Source organism: Pan paniscus, chromosome 3, assembly GCF_029289425.2.
Source record: "Pan paniscus chromosome 3, NHGRI_mPanPan1-v2.0_pri, whole genome shotgun sequence".
NCBI lineage: Eukaryota > Metazoa > Chordata > Mammalia > Primates > Hominidae > Pan > Pan paniscus.
Window position 1 is genome coordinate 173,713,396 of NC_073252.2, and position 18,344 is coordinate 173,731,739.

The window sequence follows — 18,344 nt, forward strand, 5'->3', positions numbered from 1 at the left end:
AAGAAAACAGAAGGACTCAACTTGAGCAGAGCAAACAGCTACTTGTACCCCAATTCTGTAGTCCTTGGAGGAATTGGAAGATCATATTCAAGCCATGCCTACCAGTAGAGCAATACTTCTTATACACATTTGCATCTAAAAATTCATCTGCACATAGCACCACATATCAATTAAAGAAGGCTTTACTGAAAAATGAAAAGACATAATTACAAATATCCTATTAGCTTTAAAAAAATTACTATTCAGAATGCTTTGTTTTAATTATGCTGTATTTTATTTTAATTATGTTGTTTTGAATCAGTCCTTGATGTAAAAGATAAGAGAGAACTGAATGAGTCTTTCAACCCAAGGATAATAGCCTCTTTAAACATTCATCATTTGAGCTTTAAAAGCCAAGAAAAAGCAAGAAAGGGGAAAAATAGGGGGCAAAGGGGAAGACATGGAAGAGAGCCCCAGAATTATGGACTCCTACAGACAATAATGTGAAATACAAGGTATTACAAGAAAGGGATCTTTCTTCTTTGCCCTTCATCTCAATTAAGTCATACAAGTATTAAAGTATTAAAAATATGAAAATAAATTTTAATAATGCTAAATCATGTGATCTTTTTTAAAAAAAGCTGTTGGTATCCTGCCATTACCAACACTTAACTATACATTTTCTGATAGCTAAAGTTTCTAATTTTTAATTTTATAACTTAGTTTGATCATTGTAATAGTCCACTATGTTATAATCTATAGTCAAATATGTTAAATTATTTCCTTTATAGTGAATCAGATCTCTTTAGGTCTTTGGGTAAAATTTTATAAATTTCTGATTATATCATGGCAATAAGTGGGAAATAGAATCTTAAAGCCTTGTCTTGGGGTTCTGTTTAGTTAAGGAGTGAAACCAACTGAATAATCATAAATGTTTCTGTCATCTGTAAGAGTCATCCTCTTGCATAGCTTCCAACGAAGGCCATGTAGGGTAGCAAGAAGTGGTGTAACATCTATCTCTCTGGACAAGTAGATCAACAAAGCAATCCTGAATCACTGGGTTGACAGAAGTCATACCAGATCATCCTCCTACATAATAACACGGGTTTTGATATACACAGTTATTTATAATTAATTGGAAGTTACCAGAATTGTGAATACTTTTCATTTGTTTGTGCTTGTTCTTGATGACTCCTTCCTGTCTTCAGAATACCAACTTCTCCTGGTGTGTATTCAAACAAATAAAAAGATGTTTTTCCTTCTTGTTATCCCACATATTTTCTTCCTTTTTATTACATCTGTAACCAAATCTGCTTGGATCTCCATCACTCTCTGTAGGAAATGCTGCAATTGCATGATCATGCAGTAGGACGATTTTCATAATCCTTATATCAAGCCTTTCTCTGATCTATACTGCAATAACCCAGACTCATTTGGACAAAAGGCCTAGGGAGTCAAAAATATTTTCATAAGAATGGTTGGATCTCTGAACCACATAGTCTAGATTGAATAGAAAGAAATAATGATTGGTTGAAGTAGAGAGAAAGCAAGTGGGACCAGTCTCTAAGGGCCCTGTGAGGACAATGAGGTTTAGAGTTGGAGTAACAGGGTCAGGGGACTGGAAGGATAAGATGTGGGGGCTAGCAGAACCCCTATGTTGCTCACCACCAAGGCACTAGTATTCACATTGTTTCTACAATTTCTATTAGGGTGTGGCCCCGTATCCCATTCCAGAGATCATGGGGCATAAAAAGAATTCACTGTAAGACATCTGGAGGGGAAGCTGACTCCAATGGGTCCCAGAGCATGCTTGTCCTCCTCCATAGCTTTCTTCATGCTTTTCTTGGGCTATTCCCACACTGTGACTACTCCTACTTCCTGACAAAGTCACAAACCATCCAGCTGCTCGTCAAGGTACTCATTCAGAAAGCTTCTCTTGATGACTGTAGCCTCCACTGATGTCCTCCATTCCTGACCAGTGGTTTTACCAATGATTATATTTAATCTAGATCTCTGTGTCTTACAGATTTTTAAATAGTTTCCTGTGTGCAAGTTTTTATCTCCAATGAAAGCATAAGTCCTTTAGAATCAGAAATTATACTTACCCTGCATCCTTCATTATGTCATTATGTGCAGAGCAAGGGTGGGCATGGGATAGACCCTTCAGTAGACCCCTAAGAAATACTTGTTCAATCGGGTCAACACTAAAATAAATTTAAAAGGCTGCTTTTGGGAGTGAAGTAGTTTTTTTTTTTTTTTAACCAGGGAATTGTTGGTGATCCTACAAACAAAAATTCTCCCACAACAATGATCTTAAGATGATATAATGAGATATGTGAATTATCATTGGAATTTTTAAATATTTGACATTTCTTGAGTTGAGTATCCCTTTACCTGTCAGCTGATTTAAACCAGGATGTATTCATCATATGATGTAAGGGGATTTCTCTTAAGGTAACTGCTGTGAAATGAATGAAATTATTTAATAACACTAATTTTTGTAGGTATTTCTATGCCTTTTTTTACCTAAGGAACCAACTACTTACAAATCGTATACTTGTATTAATAGTTGCTCTGCCTTTTTTCTCTTTAGAGGAATTTGCTTTCTTATATACAATTAACAAATAAAATTTCATTCTTCTTTTTAAATCTTTCTTTCTTTCTTTATCTTTCTTTTTTTTTTTTTTTTTTTTTTTGACGTAATTTCACTCTTGTAGCCCAGGCTGGAGTGCAGTAGCATGATCTCACTGCAACTTCTACCTCCTGGGTTCAAACGATTCTCCTGCCTCAGCCTCCCAAGTAGCTGGGATTACAGGTGCCCGCCACCACTCCCAGCTAATTTTTTTTTTTTTTGTATACTTAGTAGAGACGGAGTTTCACCATGTTGGCCAGGCTGGTCTCGAACTCCTGACCTCAAGTGATCCATCCGCCTCGGCCTCCCAAAGTACTTGGATTACAGGCATAGCCACTGCGCCTGGCCTAAATCTTTCTTTAGATAGGAAAAAATATGTAAAATAGCGACAAAATGTATAACCTAGTCAAACATATCTCATATCTCAAGTACATCTCTATGAATATTTATCCTTTTATACTATTTAGTAAGAAAACTGAAAAAAAGAATGCAGAAAATTCCCTGAGTATCCAGTGTTGAAGTTCATTATTTGCACTTCAAATCTAGATGGAAACAGATAGTTGACTTACGTTAATAAAAACTATCTACTAAATATAATGTGTCTTCAAAATATTTTGAAAGCACAATTCCATTTCAGCACTTTTCTTTTATATATTTATGTATTTTTCTTAATAAAATAACAAACAAAAAATACTATACCCAGAAGGAATAAGCAAACACTGAGTTATATTTTATCAGATATGATCTGTTCCATGCCCTGATATTTCTTTTAAAAAAACACAATATATTTGTTTCGGATGTATAGACTAGGATTTAACCATGATGGTCATTTTTACCTGGAGATAACATTGCCAATGGAGCAAACATCATTTCTAGAACTTGTAAAATGATTCCTTTTAAATGAATCATTTCTAGGACTTGTAAAATGATTCCATCATAACAGCCACACAAAACACTATCTTGCACTCACATATATAAAAACGAAACAAATCAATCAAAATGAAAAAAAACAGGAACCCCCTACACTCAAACACACATGCACGCACGCACACACACACACACACACACACAGAGATGTAAATAGCAATCTAAAAGTTTAGAGTTGTTAGCATAAAACATATAAACTTACATGTTAAAATTTATCAACTAGTTCCCTCACTAATTAATAATATATTAATAATATATAATGAGTTACAAGTAATGTGAGTGTAGCCTAAGGAAGTCTCAGATAATTCCTGGTAATATTGTATATTTGGTATTTGTTTTGTTTCCATTTTTTTCTTATCCTCACTTAACCAAGGGAAAAAAATATCTAAAGATGTGAAGAAAGAAAAATACCCAAATCTGGTTGAAGCCTTAGGTGTCTTCTCTGTCAGAAAGTCAGGGTTGAAAACACAGAAGAATTACTAACAAGGAAAGATCTGTCAGCTTTGAGAAATGCTGCTATGGGAGCATCATCTTCATAATTTGGTGAGGATGTGGGGCTCAATATAATTGATTGATTGACTAGTTTATAGGCATCTAGAGCTGAGTGAAATCTTACAGGACCAAGGTAGCACAGATCAGTAACAGCTGAGTTTTGGGGATAAGATCAATTAACTCCTGACTCCTAGTGTAGTGATTATTTAAGCACAATATGCTTCATCTCTGTTGATTCATTTCACAGTTTGAATATAGGTCATGTATTTATCTATATATTCCTAAATACATGAAGGTATAAATAGTCTCTATAAATAAAATACAAGAAAAATGAACACAATACAGTTTTCAGAACAGATGCATTAACACCAACTTCACGAGACATACTGTATTATATCACAATTTAAAACAGTCAAGAAGCATATCTTATCATTTAAAAAACTCAAATGCCATCAAACATTCTTAGACAGTTTGTTTAACTTTAAAAGTTTTATTTAAATAATAAATGTATATCATTAGATCATTTTGTAGTAACTTGCTGAGGGATTCTGCTATTCCACGGCATTTTCAGTGTCTGCCTTTCTCTTAGATCATTCCCCTTCTGAAATCATGAAACAGTTCTTTCCTACCCAACAAAAATCTTTGCTTGACCTTGGACCCATCCAAATTTCCTCCCACCCTCCCTCCTTTCCTGTTTCCCTCCCCTCTCTCCCTCCCCTCTTTCTTCCTTACTTTTCTTCCTTTTTTTTTTTCCTAGTCCTTGTAATCTGGTCTATGAGAGCAGACTTGTATCTTCACTCCTTTATTAAAAATGCTTTGATTTCAATATCTGATATAAATGAAAAAACCCTTAAAACAAAATATATTGTATTCCTTTCTGTTCTTTCTGTTGCACTGAATACTGTAGGTCACTCACTTCTTAAAACTCTTTTTTTTTCTTTGATTCTTCTGAATGTGCACTAACTCTGTCTCATCTACTTTTCAGCTGAAAAGTCCTTCTTGCCTTAATGTTCTAGATCCTTCTTGCCTTAGTGTTTCTTTCACAACGGCCTTTGGTCTAATGTTAACTCCCTCCCACAACTGTTTTCTATACCCTGTTCTGAACAGATACACTCATTCCACAGTTTTGCCTTCTTTCCTGTCTCCTGCAATGACCAATATTAAATACATTATACTTTTTAAATTTTGTATTTTTGTATCTTTCTGAGTTAGCAAAGTAGGCAGTCATAGGCAAATAGCTTGATGATAAGAGTATTTGTTGGTTTCTTTGTCAATTATCTAAATGTTGTTGCCTTCAAAGTCTGGACATGACCCCAAATAATGAAGGAAACAATACACATTCACAAATAACTATAATGCAAGGAGGAAGCAGCTGACATACCAGACACAGAAAGACAGAAAAGAAAGGTAGACTTTCATCAGATGCAGTGTTTACTGAACTCCAGACATTTGTGCAACATACTTGTAGCTTTACCACATTTTCCTAGCAATGTGTACAAATGTAATAATATATGAAATATTTATTATATTCACATTCCTTTTCCAATATCCCTTCATTTTCTACAAACATCTTTCCAAGATAGATATTAGAGAGAAAGGAGAGTTTTGAACCTATTGAGGCTGAAGGACCAAAGGGACAGCTAGGTGAAGACAGCTGACAGGCATAGATATGCATTTGAGAGATACATAAGTATAAATGACACTGAAGCTATGAGACAGGAGGTTATTAGTAACTTTCAGGGGAGGGGTTTCAGTGAACTCTGGAGAACATCACCCAAGAAGGTTGATTAGTGACTGATGAAAAAGAGGAGACAGCAACTATAGAAACTTAGTAAGTTTAGTAGTGAAATGAAACAGAAATGTTATAGTAATTCCAAGAGGTAGCTCTTGGTAATATTAGGACCAGGATTAGAAAATAAAAATAATGCAGGCATGCCTTAGAGGTATTTGGGGTTGCATTCTAAACAACTGCAATAAAGCCAACATCACAATAAAGCAAGTCACATGAATTTTTTTATTTCCCAGTGCATATAAAAGTTATGTTTACACTATGCTAAATTCTATAAAGTGTGCAATAGCATTATGTCTAAAAAAAAACCCAATGTATATACCTTAATTTTAAAATACTTTATTGCTAGAAAAATGCTTATAATCATCTGAGCCTTCAGCAAGTCATAATCTTTTTGCTGATGGAGGGCCTTGCCTCCCTGTTGATGGCTGCTGACTGATCAGGGTGGTGGGTGCTGAAGGTGGTTGGGCAATTTCTTACAATAAGATAATGAATTGCATTTGTCTTATTTTAAGGCAATATAATTGCTGCATCAACTGACTCTTCCTTTCATGAAAGATTTCTCTGTAGCATGTGATGCTGTTGGTTAGCATTTTACTCACAGTAGAACTTTCAAAATTGGAGTAAATCCTACCGCTGCTTTATCAACTAAGTTTATGTAATACTCTAAAACCTTTGTTGTCATTTCAACAATATCACTGCATCTTTACCAGAAGTAAATTCCATTTTAAGGAATCACTTTCATTATTCATCCATAGAAAGCAACTTCTCATCCATTCAAGTTTCATCATGACATTGCAGCAATTCAGTCACATCTTCAGGCTCCACTTCTAATTCTAGTTCTCTTGCTATTTCTACCACATCTGCAGTTACTTCCTCCACTGAAGGCTTAAGCCCCTCAAGGTTATCCATGAAGACTGGAATCAATCTATTCCAAACTCCTATTAATACTGATATTTGATCTCCTCCTATGAATCGTGAATGTTCTTAAGGGCATCTAGAATGGTGAATTCTTTCCAGAAGGTTTTCAATTGACTTTGTCCGGATCCATTAGAGGAATCACTATGTATGGCAGCTATTGCCTTGTGAAATATAGTTCTTAAATAATAAGACTTGGAAGTGGAAATTGCTGCTTGATCCTTTCAGTTTGTAAAAAAAAAAAAAAAAAGCACAGTATCTACGAAGCACAATACAGTGAAGTGCAACAAGACAGGGTATGCCTGTATATTAGCGATTAGCGATACAAGTGAAGGAATAACAGCTGTAATGAGTGGCTAAGTCAGCTTGAAAGAAAGGCATTCTGGAGTCAGTTTTTCTCGTTACATGCCCCAGACTTCCTGCCTTATCATCAGTCGGATTACACGTTAAAATTGCAGGTCCAGCTCTCAAGCCCAAGCCTTCTGAATCCGAGTCTTGGGAGTTGGGACCCAGGAATCAGTATTTAATATATGCTTTAAGGTATTTTAGCTAGGCAATAAAATTAGAGGTTCTACAATAAGAAAGTTTATACAACTAGCAAGAGATATTTATTTTGTTATTACTGTATCTTATTTAAGCATACCTTATATATCTTAAAATAAATAGCGAATATCTTAAACTGAAAAAGAATTTGTTTTATCATACTGCTTTCTAGAATTAACACATTATTCTGGTTATGTCGTTCATACAGGTCAAGGCTTCATTTCTCATTGGGATGTGGTTTTGTTTGCTTGCTATAGCATGGATAATAAGCATCGAGTATACAGCTTTGCAATATTTACCCTTGTCTCCTCACCTCTTGTCAAACAGTTGAAAGTAGAATGACCTCAACTTAAATAAGCTGAAACACAATAATGAGCTAATATTTTTTAAGGCCTCTAAATTTCTAGGTTGAAACTAACTCTGTCCTGGAGTTTCAACCCATCTCATTTACCCTAATTTTTCTTTGTTTTTCAAATGTCTGGGAGAAAGGCCTCGATTTTTTGTAATCACAGAGACAGCTCTAACTTTGCCAGATAAAAGTATTAATAATAAAAGGAGATTTACATGAAGAGTTTTGTTAAGTGGAACCTTAGTTAAATACATCTCTTCAAAAGAAAAGTATGGTGAAACCCCTAGTGACACTATACCAATTCAAATTTTGTACTTTGTAAAGCTAACACATTCTTGAAAAATAAAGCAAGCTCCTAAACAGTTCACTACAAAGCATCTAGTTGATTGTGACAAGAGGATATTGAGCAAAGGATTTATGCTAATTGACCTACATTCCAATTTATGACCAACTCCATTCTAAATAAAATGAACAGTACCTTACAATAGCCTTAGAAACTTCAGACTCAAGGGAAAATAAGGAAGATTAGCTGATTTTATTTGAAACTATTTTGAGTGGAGCTTATCCCAGTATTCTACCAACACATTTCCACCCAGGCATGAATTTCCACACTCAAATGTTTTGCTGTGAAATTTTAGTGTGACTGTTTAGATTTCTTCATGTTTCTAATTAAAAATTTAGTCTTTAATCATGTTTTTCTCAGGACTCGTGCTGAGTTTTCAGTTGTAAACCCAATGTGAAGCACACTTAACAAGACAGCTCTTTTAGGAATTAGATCAATTAGTCGGCTACCCTCAATTTCTCCTTTCCTCGTATGAGCTGGCTGCTCCTCACATCAAGGAAAAGCGATGTCCTGGGATTTCTGATGCTAGATCATAAGAATCTTTGCAGCTTCTGCTTGGGTTTTTTGGAACATTCATTCTTGGGATGCTGCCTCTTGAAACCTAGCCACCATTTTGTGGAAAACCCAAGCCACTTCAGGACAGCCCGAGATAAACTCGTAGTCAACAGCTGGCATCAACTGCCAGCTATATATGTGTGAGCTCTCTTGGACGACCAGTCCAATCCTGTCTTCAGATGGCTGAATCCCCTGCTGTCATCAGGCTTCCAAGGCAGAGACTTCAAATGAGGATTGCTCAGCAGACAGTCAGCCCTCAGAACCGTGAATGAAAATAATAAATTGTTGTTTTAATCCACTAGTTTGGGAGATCATTTTATGCAGCAATAAATGCTTAGAACATGACTTTTATCTTCTTCCGCTGAGGTTGGGACTCTTATCAGACTTTGTGATTTTCTAAGGAAAATAACACACTAGAAGCCAAATGATCAAAAGTATTATCCAGTACTCTAGCATCATAAAAGTGTTCTTGATTTGCTTAATGGAAATAGCTTAATCTTATCTTCTCTACATGTTTTTTTTTTTCTCTAATAGTTACTGGATCAAGAGCTGAGCTACATAAATTTATAGAACCTTGCCCAACCTTCTCATCAAACAAATGAGGAAACAGGATCCCAGAGATTTATAGGACCCATTCAAAGACATAAGGGATTATCATCTGCTTCTCCTATTTCAAACCTTGGCTCTTGTACCTTGTTCATAACTGTCTCGAGGGTGTCATAGTTTTCCTGAAAAAAAAGGTATGAGCTCAAGACAATACTGTGTGTCATTATTTTTTGTCTAAATTTGCAAACAATTTTACAGATACTTAACCAACTCCATTGTTACTCAAATTGAGTAAGAGCAAAATATTTCCATTGGATATTTTTCTCTTGTCAAAATGTGTATACTCTTAAATCTAATGTGGAATGTTTAAGTTGTCACATTTCACTGTTCTTATGTTGGGGCATTTAGTACGTATCATGTAATTGGCGTCCTTCTTCAATCAAACAGGATTTATCCTTTCCCTCCCTGTCCCTCAACCAGTACTCCTTATACTCACACTTTCAAATAGATAATTCATTTCATGGGTTTTCCTCTCACTAAAGGTTGGTAACCCTTTCATCTTTGTTTTCCTTTTTGTTCCTGTGTTCTGATTAAATTCTCATTATGTGTTCCTAACATACTAAATATTTGTGTTTAGATGTCTTGCTATTACCTCTTTTTTTTTTCCTTTTTGTTTGAGACTGAGTCTCTCTGTTGTCCAGGCTGGAGTGTAGTGGCATGATCTCGGCTCACTGCAACCTCTGCCTCATGGGTTCAAGCGATTCTCGTGCTTCAGCTTCCCGAGTAGCTGGGATTACAGGCGTGTGCCACCACACCCGGCTACTGTTTGTAATTTTAGTAGAGACGGTCTCACTATGTTGCTCAGGTTGGTCTCAAACACCTGGCTTCAACTGATCCACCCAGCTCGTCCTGCCTCTCAAAGTGCTGAGATTACAGGCGTGAGCCACCGCACCCGGCCTTGCTATCACTTCTTAATAACATTTCAAAAATGAAATTAATTTCTTGTCCAAAATATGCAGAAAGTAAACCATTGGGTTTATCCTTTAAATATTCTATCAAGGAACCCACTGCTTCCCCAGTCTTCAAGATTTCAAATTTCTAGACAAAATCTTCTATTCATTCTCTTATTGCTCCATTTCCTAATTTTATAGATTTTTCACTTGAACTATCTCTCATCAATCTTTTGCTCTCCGGTTCCACTGGCTTAGACATGTATCATATTCTATTATTATCATATCATATATATCATATAATATTATTCCCAAACTGGTTTAGGCATATATCATATTATCCCAGGATTACTGTGACAACTGGATCTGTCTTCTCCAACTAATTCTGTTTTAAACAACATTTTCACTAATCTCATTATGTCTTCCCTGCTCAAAAACCTTCCATGACACCCTACCTCCTATCATGTAAATTCTAAATTCCTCTCATTGCTTTTAAAAGCTCTCCAAAATCAAATCCCATCCTGTCAATCCAGCTCCATGTCTTACTGTTCCCCAAACACACCTCCTTACTGCCATGAGAAGGAGCTCCTTATTCTACCTAGAACCACTTCCCTTCCAAATGTTTCACATTCCTCCAAGACAGGTTCAGTACCACTCCCATTAAACTTTTCATAATATCTGTCAAACTAAATCATATTCAACATCATTTTTAAACAAAACAGTAATCAATGGTCTCATAGTGATATACATGTAGTCTCATAGTGATATACATGTAGTCAAGTAGAACAGTAAGTGTTGTGTTCAGGAGAAAATTTAAAAATATTCCTGACCTATCTTTCCAATGGGGCCTGAAATTCCACAATTAGAGATTTGCAGGTTAAAGTTCATCTTAAAGTTAAAATGTAAATACTCTTAGCAATGTGTTAGCCCTGCAGTTTTTTTAGTATCAACTATTTTGTTGCATCCTTTCTGCAGAGTGAAATTTTGCAGTGGAGGGATAGCCCTGCTGCATACCTAGAGAAGCCGAGGACATCAATGAGGAAATCAAACAATAAAAGGAAGAGATGCCAAAATTGCAATTTGCCTACTTTGCAAATAACTTTTTTTTTACAATCAGCCTTGTGCATTATGGATATGAAGGACTATAAATTATTCAGAATGTTTGATTAACCAATTACTCTCATTCTTCCACAGTGCTAGAGTTCAGATTTCTTCTTCTAAGACAAATGAGAATTGATTGCTACATTCATCCCCAGAATACTATCTTCCTTTCTTTAAGTGATAAATTTTGGTTTTCATGATACCAGGAAAAAAACAAAAACAAAACAAAACAAAAAAACTGGATTCCATTTGTTGGCACAATCCAGCATTCTCCTACGCTGTTTTTCCCTCTTATCCTAGCCATTTGGATTCTAATGCTAAACTCCCTACCATCCCTACTACCACTAAATAGAAGAGGTTCTGAGTAGTGAAGTTTTATTTTTCATAAGTAAATTAAAAGAAAGAGGAGAGATATGGCCTTAAGTGGCCAAATGTTTTCTATTTCCCCTATGCACTTCCTTCCTGCTTTCCCCACTTTGCCCCTCTTATTGGCTCTTCCTAGTCTCTGGACTGCATACTTGAATCTCTGTCCTGAGTTCTGGCTTCATGCTGTCACTCTCCCCTGCTACAGGCCTGCTCTTTTCTCTATTTCGCTCACCTCTGGCTTCCTCACTTGCTTCCTCTACTTCCATCTAAAGAGAGTTCAGGAATATTTTTAATCTGTCCTACTAGGCCCCTGACTACATAAGTTTTTGGTGACCTCAATTACAACAGGAAAAATGTAATCCACTTCTGGCAGTAGAAGGAACAAACAAATTTTAGGTATCTGTCAGATTACAGACAGGAAAGAGAACTTCTAAGAGTTACAGACCAAGCTTTGGATCCTGACAACTCAGCTGTTAACTCCACACCATCCCCCACAACAAAATCTTCCTATAATTAGGGATGATTGATAATTATCCATGGGCACTGAAGCAAAATCCAGGACAAATTGTTTTCACTATAGTAAGGAAATGGAAATTAAAAATAATTAAGTTTGAAATTATGAATACCTTACCTTTGATATCCAGTCCTCTCGAGCTTGAGGTTACAAGGGTAAATAATGTAATTCTTTCTAGACATTTTATTATGTTGGATCCAAATGGCATTTTAATGCTTTTAATACAGCTAATGAATAGACTACATCAAGTCAATTATTTTGACTTTCCATTTCTGACAGCTTTTCTCCTGTGTGAGCATAGAAACAAGAGTTTATAGGCTCAAGTGGTCAAGTAGAACAGCAAGTGTTGTGTTTAGGAGAAAAATTTAAAATATTCCGGACCTGTCTTTCCAATGGAACACAACACTTAACAACCAAATTAAAAAAAAGAGCCTGAAATACTCTCTGCCACACTTGGGAAAATGTTTTATCTTTCTTTTTTAACCTGAAAATACTCCTTCCTTTTCAGAAAACATTTAAAGACAGTCCTTCTTAAGACCATTTCCAACACTGTTTATACAAAGGCCCTAAAAATGGGTCCTTCTAAGACACTTCCAAGGGTCAAGCAAGAAGAGACTATGAAAGTCTTGATCACAGCTAACATTCATAGGCAAAAATGTCCTCAGCTTTCTCTTTTTTCCTTTCTTCCAAGTTGGCTACTGTCTATAAACTCCAGTGATTAGTAGTCAAAGCATCCCCTAACCCTTGAGCCTGTGGGAATACAGGAATTTCAACCCGAGCACGTCAGTCCCCAAGGCCTCCTTTACTCTTGGAGAAATCCCTCACAACAAAGGACAAGGGAGAAGCAAGGGGGAGGGGCGCCCAGTGGACTTGGCTGGAAGAAGTGAGCGGGCTGGGGTTGGAAGAGTAACTCGGGCTGCGGGCTGAACGCAGTCGGCAACCGCGGAAGAGCAGCATCTCCCCCGCGCCTGTGGATACGCCAGTCCAGGGATGGCGAGTGCTTTCTCCTCCCCAGCTTCTCCCTCGCTCTCCGAGGTGACTCGTGGGACCCTGCGTCCTAGTGCTGGGTTTGAATCGGCTATTTCACACCCAGTTCTTCCTCCCCTCCGCCACACGCAGTCACATTCCTGGAGCTATTCCAAGCTGCCTCCGCTAAGCACCGAATAAGCGGACCCTGCCTGGAAACTTGAGCGAAGCTGAACTGCGCCGAACTCCACCGTCCAGTGACCCGAGCCAGTGTGGACGCCCTTTTAACCACGCTGTTTACCCAGGTGGAATTTAGGAAGAATCAGCCTTCAGCCTCAACCTCAAACCTTTTGTGCAAATGGGCACTTCGTTTGGAAAGGGACTAGAAATTGTCCCCAGTCTGGCCCTGCCCCAGCACCTTCCTCTGCTCAAACCTGTACAAAGTGGAAGTTTTAGGAAGTTTCCATTTCTCGTGCCCCGTTTCAACTTGCTCCCCAAAGAGAACATGAAAACGTGGGAACTCGGGAGGACAGAGATCTCCCTGTAATCCCCTCGCTATTCGGATCCTGGGTCTCTTAGTCTTTCTTTATTTCCCAAATACCGCCCCCAGCACGGTAGACCGGACCCCCAGGCTTGGGTCCTGGGGCCGGCGCAGAGGATCAGCGCCCAAGCGCAGCCCCCCACCCTCCCGACCCACTGTAAACAGTCGGGCACCCTCCCTCGCCTCCAGGTGCCACCCCATCGCCATCGCCTCTCTCCCAGAAAAAAAAGTCCGGAGACAAGAGGGCGGGGGGCGGGGACGCCGGGCGCGGGGGGAACAGAGCTGGGAAGGACGCAGTCTGAGGCCGAGGAACATTCATTTTCTTTCTATAATGCCCATTCCCGAGGCCGAGCCTTTGGGCGAGGTGTACGCGCCCGCCCGCGCACTCACCCATGGCCCGAGGTCCTGCTTCTCTGCAGTCCCCAGAGGAGAGCGAGTGACCAGACGCTGCGCGGGGCCAAGTTCTCCAAGCCGCGCTGAGGCTCCTCGCGCCCTGGCAAGTGACAGCCTCGCCCCTCCCAGCGGAGACAACTCGCAGGGCGCCTGGCGACTCTGCGGGCGCACAGACCCCTCCCTCTTTCCACCTGCCTCCTCTGCGAGAAGCCCGTTTTCCTCCCCTTCACTGTGGGTCTCCTCCCCAGAGGCCCCCACCCTGCCCCCTTTCACTTTCATTAGAGACACGTGCAAAGTCTCTCTCCTAAACACATTGAATGCACATTACAGACACACACGTTGTCTCAGCACCCCACAACCGACTCGGTAGCCAAGATAATGATCTCTAAGTGGAGTCTGGAAATAGATTATTCCAAAAGACAGGTTTCGTATGATAATTTTATGTTCCCTTGTCTTCTGTGTACCATTTTGTTTCTTAATGATAATAACATTAATAAAGACAAGAGGAAGAGAAAATTCTCCCTTTAATTTATCCTTTGTCATCTCCTCTTTCTTCTACATAAAATATGTTTCTGTAATTGGACAAGGTTATAAAGTTCTAAAAACCATACACTCAAACACACATGCACACACCCTGACACATACACACACATCATAATATGCAGAAATCACCTGGAAAATAAACAATTCAATCCAAGAGGCAGTTGATGAGGCTGAAAGAGCACAGGGCTTGACAGTTGAGAGGATGAGTTGTAATCCTGGCTCATTTCCTAATTTGTAAAATGAAGGATCTGGAAAAAGTGATCTCTAAGGTCTCCTCAAGCTAAAAAAAAAAAAATTATATAACTCTATGGGTTATTGACCTAGTTCTTTCAAGAGTCATACTGGAGAAGTTATTTCAGTAAGTCAGTCCCCAAGGTGTACACAGCTTTTTCATGCAAAGCACACCCAAAAATATACATATCTATGCTGTGAGCAAGTGGAAGAATAAAATAAAATGGATATGATTACTTACCTTGAGGAACATTGCTATCTAATGGGGAAAAGGTGCTATGAAAAGTAAATAACAATATTTTTAGCAGAATGCATGGATAAATGCAGAGCATATCATTCAAATGCCACATAAACATCTGCACAGCTCTTTCTCACGTAATGGAAGAGGTATACTCCTGGCAGGGGTGTTGTAAATGCACTTCAGTTACATGGGAATACAGTTATTCTTATGGGAGGGGAAAGGAAGTAGTCAATAAAAATTAAAAGTGTTCAACATATCATTCAGAAATGCATCACCCTTCTAGAAATTGACTAACAAGAACTGTGACTGTAGCAAAGCATAACACTAATACATTTGTTCAATAAATATAAGTTGCTGGCTCACACTTGTACTTCTGGCACTTACAGAGCCTGAGGCAGGTATATCCCTGAAGCTCAGGAGTTTGAGATCAGCCTGGGCAACATAGTGAGACCTCGTCTCTCCAAAAAAATAAACAAAAAATTAGCTGGGTGTGGGGGCGCACGCCTGTAGTCCCAGCTACTTGGGAGGCTGAGGTGGAAGGATCACTTTATCCTGGGAGGTTAAGGCTGCAGTGAGCCAAGACTGCATCACTGCACTTCAGCCTGGACAACAGAGTGAGACCCTGTCTCAAAAAAAAAAAAAAAAGATAAGTGATAGATTTTGGAGATTGATTCATAAGCTCACTTTTAGGATCACCACAAGCAACTTACAATCTATCTCCTGAAGACTTATTCAAAATAATATTTGAATTCTAAAAATTAGAACTATTTTTTGTTTTTTTCCCATCGGATTCTATGATAATCCTGAAATACAAAATAATAATTATAACATAAACTGAGTACAGTGTGCTAAGTGTCAGGCATTGTACTAAGGGCTTCATATTAGCTAATATAATTCTCACTAAAAAAGGAAAATACTGTTATCCCCACTTTACAGATGAGGGAATTAATCCACAAAGAGATTAAACACTTGCCCAAATTCTCATAATAAATGGGAATGCAAAATTCATACCCAGGACAAAATACTCCAGAGTTCATGATCTTAGTCAGTTAACCACATTGTTTCTCAGTATCCAACTGGTTTGCCACATGCTTGAGAAAGATGGTGATATCTTCCAACAATAAATATAATTCATAATTTTTTTTTTTTTTTGAGACAGAGTCTGGCTCAGTCACCCAGGCTAGAGTGCAATGGCGCCATCTCGGCTCACTGCAAGCTCCACCTCCTGGGTTCATGCCATTCTCCTGCCTCAGCCTCCCAAGTAGCTGGGACTACAGGTGCCCACCACCACGCCCGGCTAATTTTTTTTTTTTTTTTTTGTATTTTTAGTAGAGATGGGGTTTCACTGTGTTAGCCAGGATGGTCTCGATCTCCTGACCTTGTGACCCACCCACCTCGGCCTCCCAAAGTGCTGGGATTACAGGCGTGAGCCACCATGCCTGGCCTAATTCATAAATATTTTTAACATTCCCAGTAAAATATATGAAATTTAGAATACACTAAAGATACAAATCATCATATACTGGCTTTTAATAATCAAAATCATGATGTTTTCTTTCCTTTGCCTTATTATAAGTGAATAGATCAAAATGTTGATGTTTAATTCATTTATCTTACAGTGATGATGTAAATGGTGTCAGTATCCTAGATCTCAGGTATAGAGAGGCCATTATCTCCCCTGAAATCTAACAAGTTACATAATTTTATATGGGATTCAATAAACATATAAATTAATTCATTATCTTACTTAGTACATTTTTTTTTTACTCTAATTATCCGGTATTTCTGCTTTCTCATTCCTGTCACCTAATTGTCCATCAAGTCTTAAGGTTGTGTTTCCAAAATATTCTTCCCATTCATCCCTCATCTTCAGTTTCATTGCCTAGACCACCTTTTAGCAAGTCCTGTGGAAATATAACTAACACTTCTTTTTAAAAACGGAGATACTTACCAACCATGGGACTCAAAATTAAGGCTTTAGCTAAACTTGTAAAATTCTGAGATGAATATAAATTTTTCTTTTCTTTTCTTTTCTTTTCTTTTTTTTTTTTTGAGATGGAGTCTCGCTTTTGTTGCCCTGGCTGGAGTGCAATGGCATGATCTTGGCTGACTGCAACCTCTGCCTCCCAGGTTCAAGCGATTCTCCTGCCTCAGCCTCCTGAGTAGCTGGGATTACAGGCATTTTTTAGTAGAGACGGGGTTTCACCATGTTAGCAAGGCTGGTCTCAAACTCCTGACCTCTGGTGATCCACCCACCTCTGCCTCCCAAAGTGCTGGCATAAGCCACCGTGCCTGGCTAGAAATTTTTCATGACATAACCTTGTTGGGGCCAAGGGAAGACTTCCCCTTTACTCTCTGAAAGTTCACTGAAAATCAACTGAGCAAAGATGGATAAATAGGGGAAATGGCATACAAATGTATTAATGAGCACAGAGAACCATAGAGTGATTACCTCAACCCCCAGTGGGGTAGCGAATCTTACATATTCCATCTTGAGGTTACAGAAAGAATTGGGGCTTTTATCATGGCAAAATAGGATACGGTGGCAAGACAGCTTATGGGAGGGGGAGAAGAGGAGCCCGGGCTTGCAAAGCTGGTCTTTCTATGCAGATGAAACCTTGCAGGGCTCAGCCCACACCAAGAACACAAGGTGAATGTTTCTTTCAGACTTTTAAAGGTGTCAGACTCTCAGTTAATCTTTCCTACATCCAGACAAAGGAAGGTCTCAGAGAGGGCCTGGCTGCATCAATGCAGGTTTTCTCTACTGATGCGAATCTCCCCCCACAAAAGGCAGCTTTTCAGCTATTCTTGAATTTCCAGCTTTTCTGAATAGTTTTCTTGAAATATGTCAAGAAAATATATTTGGAGAGGAAATATTTTAGTTTCCTCTGTTCCCCTTTGGAAGTTTTTCTTTAAGAAAGTTTCACTTATTAAAGGCAAGGTTGATAACTTTGGAAAGATGTGAGTTAAAGGTTGCTATTTAGGAGGCAGGCAAAGGAGGAGAAAAACAAGTTAGGATAAGCAGAAAAGAACAAATTTAAATATGTTATCTCATATCTTCTCGAATCAGCCTCTTAGTCCTGAGAAAAGTTCAGTTGAGTTAAACAGCAGGGTCCCATTCCAGGAGGCGGCATGGCAGATGGGCTTGACCTCCATATACGGTGCAGAAAAACAGATCTTTAGTAAGAGGCATTTCTGTAGAAACATAAAAAAAACAAAGATTAATGTCTGGAGTAGTCTATAAATGAATTTTTCTAGCATCTCTGAAGCATCTTTAGATGGCAATCTGACAGATTTTTCTGGATTGTAGTTCGAATCAGGTATTCAAATGAACGTTCGGCAGAGTCCAGACATCAATAGGCATGAAGACTGTTTGTACGTAAGTTTCTCTAGTGATTTCCCTGAAAGTTTATATCATGTTATCT

General features: G+C 38.3%; 1 protein-coding gene across 3 annotated transcripts in view; it reads right to left on the bottom strand.

Annotated features, from left to right (window-relative positions):
* GPM6A (glycoprotein M6A) overlaps window positions 1-14,595 on the bottom strand; it is a 368,138-nt gene extending 353,543 nt beyond the window's left edge. The window contains exon 1 of one of the 3 annotated variants that reach the window (XM_057302219.2): window positions 14,577-14,595. Coding sequence is in view for 1 of the 3 variants with exons in the window: in XM_008977078.6 (XP_008975326.1) it covers window positions 13,902-13,905 (4 nt within the window). In the remaining 2 variants the exon portion in view is untranslated. Of the gene's footprint in view, window positions 1-12,121; window positions 12,143-13,901; window positions 14,057-14,576 lie in introns of those variants that run through there. The other 2 variants (XM_008977078.6, XM_034959451.4) reach the window with 2 other exon arrangements.
* Between the last annotated feature and the right edge of the window lie 3,749 nt (window positions 14,596-18,344).